This window comes from Scedosporium apiospermum (genome assembly GCF_000732125.1).
Source record: "Scedosporium apiospermum strain IHEM 14462 chromosome Unknown SEQ_SAPIO_0087, whole genome shotgun sequence".
Taxonomy (NCBI): Eukaryota; Fungi; Ascomycota; class Sordariomycetes; order Microascales; family Microascaceae; genus Scedosporium; species Scedosporium apiospermum.
In genome coordinates, this window is record NW_015971788.1 from 715,298 (window position 1) to 734,886 (window position 19,589).

General features: G+C 52.2%; 4 protein-coding genes and 1 pseudogene across 4 annotated transcripts; 2 read left to right on the forward strand and 3 right to left on the reverse strand.

Moving 5' to 3' along the window:
* Positions 1 to 273: 273 nt before the first annotated feature.
* On the forward strand, positions 274 to 1,793 carry SAPIO_CDS2904 (uncharacterized protein; the record flags this gene model as incomplete). Its single annotated transcript, XM_016785811.1, has 2 exons — positions 274 to 1,488; positions 1,617 to 1,793. 2 exons carry the CDS (start codon positions 274 to 276, stop codon positions 1,791 to 1,793), a joined length of 1,392 nt encoding a protein of 463 aa, XP_016644593.1.
* A 552-nt stretch (positions 1,794 to 2,345) lies between these two features.
* SAPIO_CDS2905 lies at positions 2,346 to 3,677 on the reverse strand (annotated as a pseudogene; the record flags this gene model as incomplete).
* A 1,183-nt stretch (positions 3,678 to 4,860) lies between these two features.
* On the reverse strand, positions 4,861 to 7,724 carry SAPIO_CDS2906 (Uncharacterized protein; the record flags this gene model as incomplete). The annotated part of the gene is made up of 3 exons (XM_016785812.1): positions 4,861 to 5,895; positions 5,964 to 7,220; positions 7,335 to 7,724. The coding sequence occupies 3 exons, from the start codon at positions 7,722 to 7,724 to the stop codon at positions 4,861 to 4,863; spliced, it is 2,682 nt and encodes an 893-aa protein (XP_016644594.1).
* Positions 7,725 to 13,756: 6,032 nt separating this feature from the next.
* Positions 13,757 to 16,253, reverse strand: SAPIO_CDS2907 (uncharacterized protein; the record flags this gene model as incomplete). The annotated part of the gene is made up of 8 exons (XM_016785813.1): positions 13,757 to 14,590; positions 14,667 to 14,781; positions 14,839 to 14,875; positions 14,947 to 15,368; positions 15,460 to 15,606; positions 15,711 to 15,853; positions 15,955 to 16,043; positions 16,220 to 16,253. The coding sequence occupies 8 exons, from the start codon at positions 16,251 to 16,253 to the stop codon at positions 13,757 to 13,759; spliced, it is 1,821 nt and encodes a 606-aa protein (XP_016644595.1).
* Positions 16,254 to 17,290: 1,037 nt separating this feature from the next.
* On the forward strand, positions 17,291 to 19,543 carry SAPIO_CDS2908 (uncharacterized protein; the record flags this gene model as incomplete). The annotated part of the gene is made up of 4 exons (XM_016785814.1): positions 17,291 to 17,414; positions 17,665 to 18,031; positions 18,134 to 18,703; positions 18,772 to 19,543. The coding sequence occupies 4 exons, from the start codon at positions 17,291 to 17,293 to the stop codon at positions 19,541 to 19,543; spliced, it is 1,833 nt and encodes a 610-aa protein (XP_016644596.1).
* Positions 19,544 to 19,589: the final 46 nt, after the last annotated feature.

Sequence of the window (19,589 nt, forward strand, 5' to 3'; positions counted from 1 at the left end):
TCCAATCTTATCAGCTATGTAGCCCATTCCTCATTTCCTTCAGTTCCATATCCTTCGGACTCGATGATTTTCGTTGCTCAGTCGATCCGGCTCACCCGCTTTGCGACCGCTGTTCTTTGGACGGCTGGCCTGGCTGCTGTTTTCTTCATCCTGTCACCCTATAATCCCCATCGATCTTCTTTTTCTTCTTCATTATCATGAGGACAAGACTCATTCTCAGGAAAGGGCGGACAGCCAATGTTCACCGAGGAAGAGATAGGCCACATCGAGCAGATGGTGCAATCCTTCGCAGACTCGCCTGTGCGGCCACCATACAAGGAAAAATTCGGTGAGCTAGGCCAGAGAGCACAGCAGCTTCGGAACTGGATGGCCTTGGCCGAGGCCTCGCCAAACATGAACGAGAAGAAACGCCTGGTGCGAGCGGTCGAGGTCGCCGCGTCTTCACTGTTCCCATTCCTGCAGCGTTCCCCGCGCAATCCACATTCCGACACGCCCTTCGCGGACCTCTTGGATACCTTCGAGCCGGGAACGAAAGGAATTGTCCTCCCGACTGGCTCGGGAACCCTCCGATACGCCTACCACCTAATCAGCTCTCTGCGGGACGTCATCTCCTGCACTCTCCCCATCGAGGTAGCCTATGCTGGCGACCACGATCTTTCCCCCGCGGATCGCGAGCAGCTTCAGTCACGCTTCGGCGACATCCGGTTTAGTGATGTCCTGGATGTATTCGACGACGACGCGGTCGACCTCCGGAACGGCGGGTGGGCAATCAAGCCATTCGCGGCTTTGGCCAGCTCGTTCGAGGAGGTCATTCTTGTAGACGCCGACGCCGTCTTTCTCCAACCACCCGAGACCCTGCTGAAACAAAAGTCGTACGCCTCAACCGGGGCGTTGCTATTCCACGATCGCCTGCTCTGGAAGGGCGCTTTCAAAGAGCGGCACGAGTGGTGGACATCTCAAGTCACCCATCCCAGCGCCATGCTGAACAGGTCGCTCGCCTTTACGCAAGACTACGCGGAGGAAGGCGACTCGGGTGTCGTCGTCATGGACAAATCTCGCTTAGATGTCCTCGTCGGCCTGCTCCACATCGCCTGGCAAAACTCGAAAGAAGTAAGAAAGACGACTTACGAGATGGGACACGGCGACAAGGAGTCTTGGTGGTTCGGCTTCGAGCTGACGGGGTCGCAATACGCTTTTGAGGAGCACTACGCTAGCATAGTCGGCTGGCTGGAAGAGCCTACGGCGAAAGGCGAGGCGAATCTCTGCAGTTTCGTGATTGCCCATGTCGATGAACGGGATAAGCTCCTATGGTATAATGGCAGCCTCCTTAAGAATAAGAAGGTGGATAAGAAGACGTTCGGTGTTCCCACGCATTGGATGGTTGACGGGACCTGGATAAAGGGTCCGTCCAGACAGGCAATGAGCTGCATGGTGGGAAGGGAACCTGTAGAGCTCTCGGCGGAGGAACATGCAATTATTAGCGAATCGGTTAGTCTTGCAAAGGCGCTTGACTTGGAGTTTAGGTTGGAATGATCATCAAATGGGTTATGCGGCGTTCGGTACGGGATCTGTCTCATGGATTGTAATATAGGATGTAATTTCAGATTTGTTCCTAGCCAGAAGAAGCCTGCGCGTGGCCCGTACAACTCGGCATGGTCGTCAAGACCAACTCCCCTCTCGTCCACAAGGCCGGCGAGGGTGTGATGGAGTTCCTCCTTGCTAACTATCCCCTGGACTGCCCCATCTGTGACCAGGGAGGCGAGTGCAATCTCCAGGACCAGTCGATGCGATAAAGTGCTGACCGTGACCGATTTTACGAGATTGGCAGCAAGCGTGCTGTCGAGGACAAGAATATTAGACCCCTTATTAAGATGTCGATGAATTGATGCATCTACTCCGTACTGCACGTATTGCATTTGATTCGCTAATGATGTCGTTGGTGCTTATGATTTGCAGATCGGTACCTACATACCTTGAGAGGAGCCTAGGCTCTGAGCTGTTTGCTAACCTTATCGACCTCTGCCCTGTCGGTGCTTTGACCTTGAGGTCCTATGCTTTCCGTGCTAGGCCCTGGGAGCTTAAGTAGACCAAATCTATCGACAATCTAAGAGCGAGTTCAGGTTCAACTTCATCTCGTTTCACGCATCTTGGGATGAGGAGTAGATTGATAAAGACTCAAGAAATTCTTTAAATTGTAGTTTACAATTAGTTCTATACGTTTCGGGTATCTCATATCCCCAACAACTGAAAATTGGAGACAAAAAAAAAAAAAAAAAAAAAAAAAAAAAATGAACCGTAAACCTGGCCCAATGTTCCTTCATATGCCCTTCAATCCTAGCTGTCGCTTATTCTCCATCAGATTCGATATCTTCTAAACCATCGTCGCTCTCCTCCTCCGCCTCCGACAAGACCACCTCCTCAAGCACCTCCTCACCCTCCTCACTCTCATCCTCGCTGCTGCTGCTGCTACTACTGCTCTCACTCTCACTCTCGTCGCCATCCTCCTCGACCTTCCTACGAGAAGAAGGCCCAGGCGCATCACTCAACACCTCCCCATCCTCCAACTCCTCCACAAGCTTCCTCCTCTTCGCCGATCCATCCCCATCACCCCCAACACTCTTCCTCTTTTCCCCTTTTATTTTCGGTGTCGACTTCACCGCAAAGCCGGACGGTATCTCAGCCCCAACCTCGACGGCATAAATCGTAGGATACTCGAGCACCACCCTTCCGCTCAAAACATCATGTAACTTCTCCTCAGGATCAAACGGGATTAATGTGGTAGCCGCGCTCGATGTCGTAGGGGGTCGTGAGAGATAGAATGACACCCGCCCCTTTAACGCCTCGATGGCATCTGCAGAAACGGTATTCGGCCGCTCCTGGTGCGCCCTGTTGTCGATCCACTGCGTCGTGCGAGGGTTCTGCACGCAGATCGTCGTCCCAGGGACCCAAGTGCCCGTGTTCTCATCCTGGAACGTAAAACTCAAAGGCTTCACCGCAGCAGCCACAACCCTCGCCTCCTGCTCCTCGGCGCCTTTTCCCAAACCCCTCGTCTTCCGGTTCATCAAAAATGCCTCGCACACCCTCATATCATCCACAATCTTCATCGTCACCCTCTCCCTCTCCCCTCCGTCCCTCCTCACAAGAAACACCTCCACAAACCACTCAACCCTCCTCGTCCTCCTAAACCACCTCGTCTCATTCTCCTTCCGTCTACTCATCCCCACCGGCGCCCTAACAGCTCTAATTCCAAACCTCCTCAACCGACCCCCCATCTCCCCCCACCCATCCCCATCCCCATCCTTCCTCAACGCCCTCGTCACAAGCACCCTCCTCATCTTCCCATCCTTGTACCTATACTCGACATTATCGACCGTAACGGGCCTCAGCTCCCCCCGTTTTATTATCCCTTTTTCTTCCACCAGGAACCCCTCGCTGCGCTCGCGCGACCGCTCGATTGCGCTGATGAAATTATAGTCATGGTCTACGCCCGCGGGCGTCGCGAGCGTTCGCTTGGGGACGTAGGCTGTTGCGTCGCGCACGCCGCTGCAGGATGACCAGGATTTGTGTTTGCGGATGCAGCCGAGGGAGCAGGTTCGGGTGGAGCAGCGGGGGCATTTGTATTTTGGCGGCGCGATGTGGCAGATTGCGCAGAGGTTGGTGAGGAGGGTGTCGGCCATGGTTGCTTTCTTTGGGGTTGTTCGCGATGGGGTGTCCCCTTCTTCCGAGGGGTTTGGCGGCACGAATCGAGTGGATTGTTGCGGATTGTAGGATCGGATGGAGATAGTGATATATAATATATGTTAAGTACGTATAGGCATCGGCGGTGACCTAGTCGAATCGGTGAGAAAAATAAGAGCACAGAGCTATTTGAAGTTGAGCATGTGTAAATGAAGTGATAAGAAGAGTGTTTCCTCAAGGAATCAAGACCAAAAAGTTTCTTATCGATAAGAAATTCGAAAAGTGACTTCGCATCTTGGATTTGCACTTTGGGTCTAGCGCAGTGGAGACAAAGTATGCACAAGTACGAAGTACATCATTGATCCATCGCTCGCTTGGCCAAGACAAGTGCGACCTCCGACCTCCAAGGCTCGAAGAACCCAACAGCCAAGATATATTTCAAACTCTGAGCTTCTAACAACAAATCTCAATAATGAGAAGGTAGGAGGAAGATGGAGAAGAGTATATCGGAAACTAGCTACAAGCACAGATAACATACTGAAAACCTTAGAGTCCTGGCCAAGAGAAAAAAAGCTGAACGTAACCTCACCCGACCCGAGTTGGGTCTCTTCTGTCTCCTCCAATTTCATGTTATAACCCTTCGACCCTCGTTTCCTCCTTCAGGACCTTTCTTTTCCTCCTCGCCAAATCAGCGATGAAACAAAAAACACAATCTCAAGAAGAATGGAGGTTCAATAAAAGTAAGCTATTGAGATTTTCAAGCGAAAGGCTTGAATACTAAACACGATACATAATAAAAATAACAGTCAAGACGCCTTAGTACAAACGATTCAAGAGACAAAGCAAAGTAAAGACGGTATAAAGCCCCAAACCTTTTTTGACATCTCCCAGCCAAGAAAAAAAAAAAAAACGTTGTCACTATAAACAAGAATTATAAGAAAAAAAGAAGAATGTGGATCGTAGACAAAAAGAACACACATGAGGGCGCAATGACATCTCATGGCTTGCTCCAATATGCAAAAGCCAGTAGGTAGAGACATGTGTTAAGCGTCGATGACAGAAGACTGGGCTGTATAAAAGGCCCGAGGAATGCTATTCAGATATACGAGAGTGAGCGCGGAAGAGCGCGAGAGAAATGGTATCATGCATAAAATGGGTGCTCAAAGGCACATCACTCCCGATTTAACGGGTTCCGCCGAGGGCGCTAATCCTGGCACCAGACGGCCTGTGGATGAGGCCCTCGGCGTGCTTGCCGACCACGACGTCGTGGGGGAGAGGATCGGCATCGCTCCTTGACTCCTCAAAGTCCTCAGCATCGTCCTCGACGATCTTGGTGGGGATGTCGTCCCGGACCATGAACTGCTGGCTCGAGCGCTCTGGCGTCGTCGCCGTAGAGGTGAACGACATGGCTGTGCTGCTCCTGTTGGGGATGAGATCAGGAGTGGGAGGGATGCTCGAAGCGCGTCCCGAGGAGGGGTGGAGGAGGCTATCATCGCCAGCCTCCGAGGTGACGGCGGACTGCGTGCCGTCCTCGCTGGCCGCGGCCGAGAGAGCGCTGTTGCGGCGCGCATTTCGGATCTGCTCGCGGATTTCAGCGTCCTGAGCGAGTTGGAGACCTTCGACGGCAGCCTGGCATTGCTCCGCGATGTTGCGGATGATGTGCGCGATGGCGTCCGTCTTGTCCTTAAGGTGCCTGTCGGCAACGTCGTGGAAGCTCGAGCTCGAGAACCGCTTGCTGTTGCGCACGGCGTTGAGCATGTGCTCATCGAGCTCATCCTCAGGAATCTCACCATCGTAGCCGTCCTCGAGCTCGGCGACGATATCCTCGGGCTTGGTCAGCGACTCGACAATGTGCTCCATGTGGTGGCGCTGGCCACTGATGAGGCTGCGGAGGTGGAGCACCACGCGGCGGGCCTCGTCGCGCTGGCGCAGAATAGTAGCGTTGGTATGCTGGAGAGCAGCCAACTCCTTCTTGTTCCTCTTGCGCTCGCGCTCGAGCTCCTCCGCGATCTCCTGCTGGAGGACGAGAGCCTCGAGAGCGTCGTCGCGCTGCTTCTCCGTACCGGCAAGACGGACAGACATGCGAGCATTGTCGTCCTTCTGCTGGTCGAGCAGACCAGCAAGACGGCGGTTCTCCCTCTTGTGGTTCTCGATCTTGACCTTGAGGTCTTGGGTCTCCTTGGTGAGCTGCTCGGCGAAGGCCTGGAATTTGAGGAACTGTGAAATTTGTTAGCGTTCAGATCGAAGCAAAAACGAGGAAACCCCCGAGAGTTGTCTGTACTCACCTGCTGCTTCCAGCTCTCCAACTCCTCGACGAGATAGTTGTTGCGCTTGGTAACCTTGCTGAGCTCGGTATCCATGCGGCCCTTGAGGTTAATAAAGTCCTGCCAGGCCTCGAGAGCATCACGAGAGTACTGGTTGCGCTCGCGGACAATCTCGTTGAGGTGGCGCATGGAGACCTTGGTCATCAGAGGCTTCTTGACGGAGCCACCGAAGACGGCCTTGAGACCAGTGTTGCGACCCATCTTCTCACAGACATGGTCCATCACCGTCATGACGGCATCTTGGTTCCACCACTCAGGATCCTGAATAGACTCGACCTCACCGCGCATGACGATGATCTGGCCGGCGGGAACGAGCTTACCACCACCGTAGGCGGATCGAAGATGCTGAGGAACACCGGAGGGCGTGACATCGCCGTTGAGAGACTGAGTGAGGCGGGTGACGAACTTGTTGCGCTGGCCAACAGTCAGGGCGGTGGGAGGGCTCGATGTGAGAACGAAGTTGCGGTCCAAGTCGACAACAAGCGCGTCGGTGGGAGCGGTGAACAGCGACCTGCACTCCGCAGTGATACCAAGGATGTACGGACCGGGCTCCTGAACGAGCTCCTTGGCGTGACGGGCGTGGACGACGGGGACATAGAGGCCGCTCCACTCGTAGACGCGAACGCAGAATCGGACGGTCTCAGCAGCCATCGTCAACATGGCGGGGTAGTGGCTGACGAAGATGATTCGGCGAGTGGGCGAGATAGCGGCCTCGATGACGCCCACAATGTTGGGGATCGACAAACAGCAGAAGAGAGGCCACATGGCGAAGTTTTGGAAGCCCGTGGGCGAAGAAGGGAACTGATAGCACAGAGCATAGTCCTTCATGTCGATGCGGACCAGGTCGTTGAGTCGAGGAGCGGGGAAACTGAGGATGCGAGACACCTCCTCAGCGTGGAACAGGTTAGTGGCCTTGTTCCAGTGGATCCACATGCCTCGAAGGTAATCGCCAAGGAGGTTGTAGAGGGGGTATCGAGAAAGGAACGACAAGCAGTAGGGGATCCAGTAGGTCTCGTCGGGGTTGTCGTAAAAGTCCGACTCCGTACGTCGTCGGAGATCACGAATCGTCTCAGCTCGCTTCTCATCGGCGCGAGACCAGACGCGAAGGCAGATACCGTAAAGGGTGTGAGAAGAGTCCTGCTGGAGGACGAAGGCATGGTGAACGCAGTGAGGCTGGCTACGACCAGTGCAAATCTCGACATCGTGAGGGAAGCAAGCCTATAATACAAGTGTTAGGAGAACCATTTCTTCCGAAACGCGCCAATTCGCGTTCACTACAGAAAATTTGTTGACAATCATCGAGAATAACAAGGGACGGGGGTGTTAGTTTACCCTCATGGCAGCATGCAGAGAACGAGCAATCTCGTTGTCCTGCTCCAACCTGGGGCTGCTACCCAGAATCTCAGGAAGCCAGAACTGGCCAACAGCACCCTTCATGTGACCGATCTTGCCCTGAGCTGGGGCGGGAGCCTTGACCCACTGAGAGGGCTCACGGCCAACACCGCATACCATGTAAGCATGGGTGAGGGTCTTGGGCGTCCTCTGCTGGGGCTTCACGTTGAGAGTCGACGGAATCGGTTGAGTAATCCGAGAGTGGAGAGACGAGGTCCTGCTGGGGATAATGAGGCTGGTGTCACCCTGATCGCGAGTGCTAGGACGACCCTCGCGATCACCCGTCCGAGGACGGGTGAAGGATGGGTGGGCAGTGAGAGAAGGCGCCATAGTTTACTAAAAGACAACAGGCCGACTAAGGTAAATTCTAGAACGAGAATCGGTAGAGTCGACGTGGGATCGTGGTGTTGGTTCCAAGAAACAGAATAGGATCCTATGAAAGAGAGGCGACCTCGCGCTTCTCAATTGGAATATATGGGCCGTTTGAACGTAGAATTCCACCTGCGGCAAAAAGCTGAATAGAAACGGGTCAAGGAAATTCCTGGACAAATCGATCTGGAGAAGCTGGAAACTGTTCAGCCGCGAGGCTCGAGTGTTGCCATTCGCGAATCAGTCTGTCCACCAGCGATTGAAGGTCGAAGACAGGGCTGGCCGGCACACACACACGCAAATGTTGGTGATGTGGGTGAAAAGATAAAGTGAAAGAAAGCCGGACCCAACTCGCTACGTCCTAAGACAAGAGGGATGGGATGGGGAAGGTCAAAAGGGACGGAGCAAAGAGGTGCGAGGGCGGACTGGAAGGGAAAAGGAGAAGGTCAATGAGAAGGGGACCAATACCCATACCAGAGCCAATAACCCAATAAGGGGGGAGACTAACAATCAGAAAGGGGATCGACCACCGAGAAGCCGGGACCTGGACAAGGACCGGGACCCTGCGCCCTATTTTACTGAAAGTGGTGTAATAATACGGCTTCGATACGGTAATAGCAATTGATACTATGATGTACGTACCATTCGTCTATTTTACAGGTACTTGGTCTGCCTGTGCCTGCCCGCATCAATCAAATCCTACTGCTTCCATAGCTCCTTCTCACAACGGCCCATGTCCACTATGATATGGACCAGGTGTACTTCGTACTCCGTACATCGCTCAAGTTGTCTAAGTAGCGTATTATACAACTGGATTAGATCTTCCAAGTCTGGTTTTACATGTACCCGTTTACTCACTAAAGACAAGCAGAGACAGGCTGAAGAAGGTACCTACAGGCACGCTAATAGGAAATATTACCATTCATCATCCTCTCAACTTCGCGAATGCTACAAAGACCAGAGCTAAACATGGGGGGGCTGGGGATTGATGGATGGGCATGGGGTGAGCCTGGTTCGTGTCTTGTAGTGCGTTTGAAGACCGTAAAACGGGAGGGTTTGACACGGTACAGTGCAAAAAGTTGTCAGAAATCCACGGCATCTCGTCTCGTTTTTTGCTTGCCGTGGGCAGGTCGTCGAAACGGGCCAGGGCTGCGTCCATAATGCCGCAGCATTATTAACCAGTCATCTAAGACAGTCGAAGGTGAGCCCCTGAGCCACACGACAGGATTGGAAGCACTACCGAATGCTTTGACGGAATGGAGTTAAACCCCGTGAACCATGAAGCTGAGCGATAGTCCATACTTGTATTTTCCACCATGAAGAACCAGCGACTCGAAGGCTTCTTTCCAATTGAGTTTGAAACCCAAGAAAAAGACAATCAGTGACCGCGCTCGCAGGGACACTATCCAATCTCCCACCGTATTCTTGGAAGATTATCGAAGGCGAGAAGACCGTTTCCTCTCAGCCGTGCTATTCCCTTTGCGTCGGGTACTTTGGTATAGGATACATGTATTGGTCAATGTGCGAATGTGGGAGCATTGGCCTCCTTGCAGCTACCTTTCTTGGAAAGGCACTGCCCAGGAGAGCAGGTATCACGTACCTTCCTCTAAGCTATGTAAAGTATGTACAACAGGTAATAGGTACAAGGCGAAGGGGCCACCCCAATCTTTCCCCGATGCAATGCATACGCAGGGGACCGTGGGTCACAGGTGGTAACATCAATGTCCAGTCCCAGGTCCCAATGGACACAGTGTAAGTGACCAAGAAAGAAGAATAATGAGCTCAGAAGGAACACTGGGAGCTCTCTCTCTTTCGGTTGATAGCAAAACGCTTCTCAGCGGGCGCAACTTGGTACAAGTGCTGCATGTGAAGGAAAACCACCCGAGCCTTCAAGCAGGGCACATGAAAAGCACGAAGCAAGCTCACTCTTTACTTGTGCAGCGCAGCTTACCTGTACGAAGTACTTGGTGAATCTGCGCGAAGACGTTTGAAGATGAGAGCCAGATTGGCACCGGCACTGGCAGATACTGGGGCATGTTGGAACCCTGCCAGATGGAAAATTGGGACCCCACTCCAAGCACCACAAGGCAGACCATCAATCTTATTAGGGCGCCGTATGTGGCAATTCTGCTCTCTTTGGTCATGGAGAAGCACCCATAATAATACATAATAATACGAGAGAGTCCGTCATTCTTGGTTTCTGATGTCACCGCACGCGAGGCCAGGCCCATCCTTTGACTTCAAGGACGGATCTTGCGGGTATATCAGTCGAATTAATCTTATAAGGGTAACCTCCATTTCCTTGTGCGAAGTTGGTGAATGAGACGCCAGCGATGGGGGTTTTATGACGCCGTTAGTCCGTCTCTGTCACTGTCACTCTTGTCAAACCAGAGCTCATCCGAACCTGGTTCTTGCGACCGAAAAAAGGGCAAGATCCACTCAACTATAAGATACATTCCGAGCCTGGAGAGCAGTGCCCGTTGCCACTCTCCTCTTGGCGTCCGTAATCGCTTGTGCTTTTACTTTCCGCATTGAGTGTGGACATGAGGGAAATTTGAATCGGTTTCTCGGTGCAGTTTGCTTGACAAAACACGGTCTAAGATCTGCCTATGGGGGGGAAGGGGAGGGAGCAACATTGATACATGAAGTATTACAAAGTACACTTCAGTCGCGCAAGTTTTGAACGTTCAATCCCAACAAGCTCCAAATTCCCAGCTGGCTGGACTTGATGCTACGACGCCACGTTCCTGGGGCCCTGAGTCTAAGATTCGAATCAATTTCAATACGTTTGACGATAGATTCATCCCAGTCTTTCTCAATCATCCAGTCGACGAAAGGAATTACCGAAACAAAAGCTGATATTATCAATCCAATACCATGAGCCTTTCATCCTTCGCGGAATCCCGAGGGACTTGTTTTCCCCCACGTCCCTCGTCGATCCCCGCTCGGGTACATCAACTTGAGGTGGGTTCTACTTCGTAGGCAAAGAATACAAAGCACTGTTTTTTTGACGGAAGGGAGGAGACAAGACCAGAAAAACGTGCCCCAAGTGTGTGGTTTTTCTCGGTCTAGGAGCAAGGTACCACCTATACGTACAAACTATTCCTTTGGCCCCTCGTGGAAGTTGCATTTCCCCCATTCTTGGTGTTGCTCCTTCGTACAAGCACCTGCTCTGCGCTTTGACCGTTGCTCATCACCAAAGATTCATCCATCCGGTCCTTTTCGGTTCTCTAGGTCTTACTGCAGTCAAACAGTCGAACGAAGTAAACATGCCGAGTGCGCCGCGTATCAGTACAGCCAAGTGCAGAAAACCTGCAGGTCGGGTGATGTGCTCTACAGGAAGCTCGGCCGAGCTTGCAGATATCTACAATACAGCATGTGCGAAATATGACTTCTTGCCTCTTGACAGGTCCACGCCAAAAGAAGCGGATGCAAGAGCTACTTTATCCAAGACCCAAAGCGCTCGAGAGCTCAGTGCGCCGAACCAGTTCTCGAAAAAGAGATGGCGAAGGAGGGGAAACAACAGAATCCATTAAATTCGTCATCAATCCATGAAAATGTCTCGTTTGCTTTTCGAATGTCATCGTCGAGGAACATTCTAGGTCTAGTGGCAGGGGTTCACTGTCTCTCCTTACCAGAAGAGGGAAAAAACAAAGCCCCAAGACAAACGGAGTCCCGAAACAATAGGGAAATAAAAAACCAGGTTGGCTGCAGGCAGAAAAGTGGCGAAAGGGAAGAGAGATTCTCGCGTCCCGAAAATCTGAAACATGAACCTCTCAGCTAAGTATAGCTCCCCCTTGTTAGATTTCCTTCGATTTTATCTCTCCACCCTCCCTTGCCTCTGGTCTCATTCCGCCTCCCCACCTCGCCTTTCGCCCACTTTCGCTTCTGCGGGTTGGGAAGCAGGTTGGTTTGTTTCGGGTTGGGCTTCTGTACGGGGCAATAATCTATTTGATGGCATGCTTGTTCCTTTTTTTCTCTTCTCCTTTGCCTTGCTCCTCTGCCCCTCGCAATCTGCATCCTTCATGAGATGATTGCGCTGAGGTGAGTCCTTCGTAAACACTTTCTGTCGCCGTAGTCTTGTGCCGATCGATATTACCACGAGCGCTCGGGGATTGAAAAAATGTCCCGCAGCTCATCGTCACCGAGTCCAAGCGTCGGCGCCGTTTCTCCGGACCCTCAAGAACTGCGACATATCTGGCAGGTCAAGTAGGTACTTAGAGCCATAGAGGCTTTTGAGTATAGTATAGTTCATGTTGAAGAGTGGCCCAGGACGACGCATTCTCTCGGAGTGCGGCTCTATCTGCCTCGTCATCCATTCGTTGTAGTTTTAAGAGGTCATAAAGCTATCCAAGCCGAAAAATCGAAGCTGCTAGTTAATATCTTGTCCCCTCATATGTACTCGGATTCCTAAGCATTCTCGGCTCTTTACAGAACGATTCGAGAATTATTTAAACCGCGTTATATATACCTCATGACACCTAGATGGGAGAACTTTTAGCTGTATCCAACTTAAATGTTTCCGTGAGCTTCCACCTCAAGAACTAGCTCACGCCCTCTTTAACCTCGTCTATGATTTAACCGCGTTCGTTTGATGTACTCGTTGCCAATGTCTAGAATGTCAGACGCGAGTTGTAAAAGGCACAGGGTTTGAGGGTGCACCGATGGACATGGAGGGGAGGGCGTTTGAAGCATCGAAGTGTGTATTCTGAGAGCGGAATTGGAGCTATAATCTGCAGACTTGGTGCTTGACAAACATCACGAAACCTCAGCAAATCACCACAACCGGAAACAAAGATCTACAATCCCCGATTCAAGTCAACACTCTAAAGGTGCAATCCAACCCCAAGCACCTCTTTGCATGAACCTACCTAGCATAACGTCGATCACGGGAATCTGCGACCCTATCTGCTCATCCCACCCCGCTGTCATCAAGACAACCTCTAAAGGACAAAGACAGCAGTCGTTTCAATCGTCTTCCCTTGCCCATTTCTATACAGTTAGCTGCACAGAATTCGGCATCCCCGATGCTCTTGAGATAACCTACATAGCCTAAAGCTCAAGAATCTATCGCCTGATCCCGCAGGGTCAACAGAGAAGGGATATCCCAGCCACTACTCATATCTCTCACCATCTCAAGCTCAGCATTAGAATCTCTTGACAGCCCGAAAAGGGGTAGTCAGTGTGAGTTGTTGACCACTTACACGAAAAAGCACTCTTGCCGACCTCACCCGATCTTCACCGTAACAGATGCAAGATAAAGAGCTGAATCAAGACAAGACATGCATACACTCCACGAACCATTGCCTGCCACCTCTTTCCACAAACCCACTCGAAGCAACGAAAAAGAAAATACAGTCCCAGATCTCTCCGATCTCCACATCTTCGCAGACCAAGACATGCCAACCGGCAGAAACTGTAGCATCGATCGTCGTAACCCTTTTAATTCCGGTCCATCGGGAAACTCTTAAACACGCTTCTAGAGGCAACCACTATCGAATGCGTCGCTTTGCTTCTTTTATTCCATTGATCCTAGCCCCGAAGAACTTTTTTGCGTCCAGGCTGACTTATACTAGACACAAGTACTCTCACGCACACACGACTAGAAACGTAGAAACACCAAACACGCCAGAGAAGCACAATTCAACTAAACAGCAAACACCGACGAGAACACTATCCCTTCATCACAAAGCAAGCGGCTATAAAAAAGCAAAAGCACCGTTCTAAAAAGAAAAGAAACAAGAAAAGGGAGAAAGAGAGCAGCTCCACGTTCATCCAGACTCCGTTCGAGGGTGTCTGTCTCGTTATGTCCTTCTTCAGCCATCGAGATATCTTATACATCTGCCAAGTACGAATGCATCCGCCAACGTAAACCTCCCTTCAAACACACCCACCCCCTGTTTTCCCAAAATGAAAGAAAGAAACGCCACGAATACGGCAACCGCTATCCAACCCACTCATTCCTCATCCCCTCTCTCCGCCACCTCCCCCTCCTAAGACCTCAAAGTCTCAAGCTCCAACTCAAGCTGCCTAATCCTCTCACTCTGGTCCTGCGACCCAGACGTGACCCTCCTCTTCAGCGTCTCGACCTCCTGCGTCAAGTGAGTGATCTGCTCGCTCTGCGCGCGGATGAGCCCGTGCTGGGCCTGTATCAACTCCTTGATCTCGCGCAGCGAAGAGGACACATCCGCCGGTGTGCCCGCACCACCGGCAGCAGCGCCGCCGCTCGAAACAGAAGTAGAAGAGAAGACCGGGGTGGCCGTGCTTATCGGTGACCGGACGGGCGCCTTTGCAGGCGACCGAGATCTCGGCTCCTCTCTTACGGGAGGAGGAGCGGCGGCGGCAGCGGTAGTTCGTTGAGGTGGCCTCGAGATCTCTTCGAAACTCGAGGCATCGTCATCGTCGCCGCTGTCATCCTCCTCTTGGTCCTGGTATTTGTTGGCCATGGCCGAGATGGATGCCTTCTGGTCGGCCGCCGACACGGGCTGGCGCTCTGGGACAGGGGCGGGAGTGGGTTTGGGTTCCTCCTTCAGGACGGGTTTCGCTGAAGGGGGAGGCGAGGCGAAAGATGAGGCAGGAGGCTTGTAGTCGGAGGCTACTTCGACGGGTGCCTTGCCATCGTATACGCTCTCGAGGTCAATCTTGGGAGGGAGACCCGACTTGCCGTCGAGCCATTCCTTGGCGCTCACGGCGGGTTTGAGCCCGGTGGCGGGGGGGTAGATGTCGGACTGGAAGGTCTCGGCTCTGCGGGGGACGGTGAAGGAGATAGGCTCGATGTAGGTGTCATTGACCGTCTTGTAGGCTCTCATGACTTCATTCTCATGGACCTAGTAGATACGAGTCAGTAAAAAGTCACCGTAGCGCTGGAGTGCTGTGTGTCCTTGGAGATAGGTATTAACTCACATGTAGACCACGCCTGGGAAGGAAGGCGATGCCTCTTTGGGGATCACCCGACTTGTACTCTGTCAGGAACTCGAACTTGTCGTTCTCGTACTCGAAGTAGCGGATATTTCCGTCACTGTGATAAAACCATTAGCCATCTTCGGCCTGTCTGAATGCGACATCGTCAACCTACCCCTTGCCAGCCAGGTACAAGCAGTTCGAACCCTCGTCTGTAGACATCCAGATTAGCATACCTCCTTACCAGCACTGCGGAACAAATGGGAGATGAGAAAGAACTCACCCCAGAAGGGCATGCAAACACCAGAAATAGAGTCCAACATAGTGAATCCGCCAATAGGCTCCGGATTACCCGGCTCCCAAAGCGCAATCTGCCTCTCACTCATCCTCGAGAAGCCCGTCGTCGCGATCCTGTTATGCTCGCCCATCCAGACGGCCCTGCTGTTCTTGGCGCCCGCGTGGCCGGCATGTTCGCTGACGGCCCTCTCCTGGCGCACGTCCCACACGCGGATCTTCTTGTCGCGCGACGTCGTCGCCAGCAGCGTACCCGTGGCGTTCCAGGTCAGGCTCTGCACGATGTCGTTGTGGCGCAGGGTGTGGTGGGCCTGGCCGGCAGAGATGTCCCAGAGCTTGATGGTGAAGTCTCCCGACGCGGAGGCGATGATGTTTTCGGCGGCGGGGTTGAAGAGGACTTGTCCAACTTTTCTACAAAGGGAGGTTGACTTTGTTAGAGCTATGTCACGCGACCACTTTAGAGGTGGGTATCGTCTATGAGAGAGGAAGGGGCATCGGTTACCTTGAGTGGCCGGCGAGCTTAGCAACGGGCGAGACGTCGGGAATTTCCTCAGCGTCTACGTGGAGTGTAAAGTTCTTGGGAACCTGCCATATAAAGATCTTGCCATCTTCGGAACCGGACGCAATGAGGTGGTCGTTGAAAGGGTTCCTAGAGTGCGTCACGAATGTCGGTTAGCAAAAGAAAAGCATATATAGACATAGCGCTAGACACCTAGTCATAGCAGTATAGGGTCGGCATATAGGACCACGTACCAATCGGTATCTAGGACGGCAGCGGTGTGTCCTCGAAAGAGGGGGATCTGGTCAGGGAGCTTTCCTCGCTCCTCGAGTGGTATGACGGCGAAAGCGCCGCCGCCGCTCGACTCCCAGTTAACAGAGAGAAACTCGGGATTGGCCTATCGAGACATTGTAAAACGTCAGTTTCCGTCAATGCACGAGGTCTCTGGTCTTCAAAGGCTTCCCTAAGGAAGAGGGGAAGCTTCGTTCATCACCGTACCTTTACGAGGTTGGTATCCCACGCATTGCGGCTGATGTGCAGATTATCATAACAGAACTCCTTTCTCGTCGACTTGCCGAAAACATGTCCTGATCAAAGCCGTAGAGGTTCCTCGACGTCAGTCTTTCCGAATAATGTGGGATGGATGAGGGGAAGAGGGGCTTCAGGCAGGGAGAATGCCGTGCCGCGCAACCAGGCGGGAGGGAGCATATTCAGGGGTGGGAAAGACTGATGCTGATTCCTAGCTTTTGCGACGGGAACTTACGATATTTCGACGCTCGAACGAACCGGTGGGCCATGGATAATAGCTTCGTCTCTCGAAGCAACAAGGAAGCACTAGATTGGGTTTATGGAAGTGGGAAAAAAGGACGGTTCTACCAGTCGTCGAGGGCGCGAATGAAACAATGGATATGGATGCAGGTTGGTTGTGTACTTCGTACACGACCAAGGTTGGTTGCGAGGAGGACCTCAAAGTGCTATGCTATAATTGTACAAGTCAAATGTCAATGCTGGGGAGGTCCCCCGCTAGTTTCAACATCAGCTGGACTATTGACAATCAGGATCCTCGTTAAACGCATATTCTCCAAATCACAAGCTTCGTTCTGCAAAGCAGTTGAAGCGATTAATGGTAATTTATCGCATTCTTTGAGCTTCACCAATAGAGAAAATATCTAGCGGCACTATATTGCAGGTACCGAATCATGTCCTTCCCCGTTGAGTTGAGGTGGACGGTCTAGACCCATCGAACGCACCTCCTTCGTACTTCGTACTTGCAGCCAAGCAAATCGGATGACGACATGCGAATCCTAAAGCAAGAAAGCGAAGTAGAGCTGGCCTGGCGATAGACAGACAGGCTCCCTTCCCGTCAGCTTCCAATAGCTGCGGTCTGCCAAGCCCCAAGCAAATTCTTCCGCTCCCACCGAGCTTTCATTGCCGCTCATGTAGAGAGATTTCACTACCTCGCAGGGAGAGTCTGTAGAGATGAGAAGCTATGGCGAGATCGTAGCTCACAAGAATATAACTCCAACGCCCTGGCCCAACTCCATCCAAGCTCTTACAGCTCAACGATTGATCCCGCCTTGAACTCCAACCCATCTTACAATATTAACACCTGAGTAGCACATATAGGGGAAACGATGGCTCTCGGTGAGCCTCAGGTCATCTAGTGCAACACATTTGATATCAACCACTCCCCAACTCTAATATACACACAGTTGTCAATGCAACTTCAATACCTCTCAGTATGCGCACATATCAAAACCGCTTCTATTAGGCCCATTAAGACTGTATTCCGAACACCATAACCATCACCGCCCCTCCCTCATCACCTGGCCACATGCAGCTTGGCAGCACCTCCCTCTCGCATACTAAGAGCCTCGCAAACCCCAGGCATTCCAGAACTTCTAACTACTGTACTGCCACCACTGTTAGAACACCTCCTTCACGAAGTAGGGGCATGAGTATGTTGAAAGAACGACCTCGAGGCCTCTGATTGGTGTGGCACGTAACGAAGACCGCCAACACAGCCTGCCCCAAACCGCCCTGTAGTCTGCCTATTTATACCAGTAATAGATGTGTGCTGGCAGTCGCGCCCCCTTCTCACCCCCGCATTTTTGCCCAAGAAATGCTCGACGACGTTTCGCAATCCTCCAAAATCCAGACTACACTTCCTGAATGACATGGAGCTGGCGCTAACATTCGGTTCTGTAGGAGATATCATTGCGGTAAGTCTCCTAATCAAAGACATCATCCGCTCCCTTGGCGACTGTCGCGGTTCCTCCAAGGAATACCAGGATCTAGTGCATAGCCTCAGCATCTTGGACGAGACTCTGCACCAGGTGGATCAAATCGTTCGCAATCCGCGGCGGACGAGTGCCGACAAGGTTCTCTGCTCTATAGCTTTAAAGCGTCTACAACAAATCCGAGCATTTCTCCACAGCTTCAACAGCCAACTTGAAAAGTTCCGTTCCAGTCTCGCCCCCGGAGGGTCCGGCGACCGCCTCAAAGATGCAGCGAGGAGGATCCAGTTCAAGCTCGAAGGGAAAGACATTGAGAAAACAAAGGAGAAGATAACGGGGTATGTGCTTGAGTTGAAAATGGTGTTGGAAACGATGATACTGTATGTCTGTCGCAATCACCTTGGAACACGGAGCCTTGGGCACTGACTTCTGAAATGAAGCCATACTGTCGAACAAAACTACGAAGAGCTACAGACGACGAGCCGGTCCTTGCAAGAGCAGCTCAAGGACCTAGGACGGCAAGTTATTGCGAAGATTACCTTTTTAGCCCATGTAGCGCTGGACATCAAGAGATCCACGTCACAAGTTGCTTCCACGGTCTTTTCAATGTCTAGAGAGCTGGCGAGCTTCCGCTCCTTGCTCACGACACTGGAACGACCACCGATCGACGAGTACTTCACATTTGAGGATGCTTTAGGAAGGGTTTTCCCAATCCACCTAAGGACCATCACCTCATGGGATGCCTTTTCGTTCGTACTCAGCGAGAAGTTCAAGGGGGGAAGAGGCGCCCGGCGGGTTCGCCACAGGCGGTACAAACTCCTCGATCGCGCGACTGGGCGAGAGATCGAGCAAGGGGGAAGCTGGGAAAGGACATTCCTGCCATACCGGAGGATCGATATGAGTCTTCTTTGTCGAGATACCGAGCTTTCCGCCACCGAAGCCGGCCGTCTTGCTACTTGTCCCTGGTGCAAGGCTCAATCGAGCGGGGATACGAGCGTTCAAGTCCGCTGGTAGGTCTATCAGTCCTATGCAAAACCAAGATGAAGATTCAAGTCCACGGCTGATAGATCCGCACCAGTCAAAACTGCAACATGTTTTACACACGAGTAGTAGAGCTGGATGATATAGGACTTCCTTCGCCACCAGCCAATATACGCGAAGCTCGCCGGTTCGGCCAACTTTCCTTTAACATGGATGTACCCCTCGATTGGGATCGGAACCGCGGGAGAAAGCGACGCCTTGGTGATGGAATCTCTGACGACAATGACAGCGACGATTATGAGTCTGACGACGAGGATTTAAGCGGTCTTGTTCGAGTTACCGTCATCTCAAGGCGAAAGAAAATCAAGGTTTTCGAAGGACCACTCACAGGCGATCACTCGTCTCCGACGGTGACTTCTTTTAGAACTTTGTCTTCCGAAACGACCACGACCACAAAATCGACTGGAGCAAACTTCCTCGCGTCACTGAGCTCTACTCCCCAGCAAGGAGCACAGCAAGTCTCCGGACTACCGACTGACGCAACACCAACGCTATGCCCAGGGGTCCAACCTCCTCACAGCGACCTTCCACACATAGACGATCCGGAAGACGTCTTACGAAGGATAAACGAGGATCTCGCCACCCGTCTGGCCATTCTACTGGCACCGAAGCTAGAAGAGTACCCATGGGAGGATTCCGAAGCCCATTTGAGGCTCGAAGCCGAGGATCTTGTCGCAAGGTTCGCGCCCCACCTTATCCAGTCCTATCATGGGGACCGGGACCAAGAGAACATCGAGTCCTATCCCTGGGACTGGGAGAAAGAAGGCACAAGTGACTCGCAAGTGCTGATCGAGGACACAGTGGCTTAAGTCCAAGGCATCGAATCCCTCCAGGCTACTCTTTAGAGAACTGGAC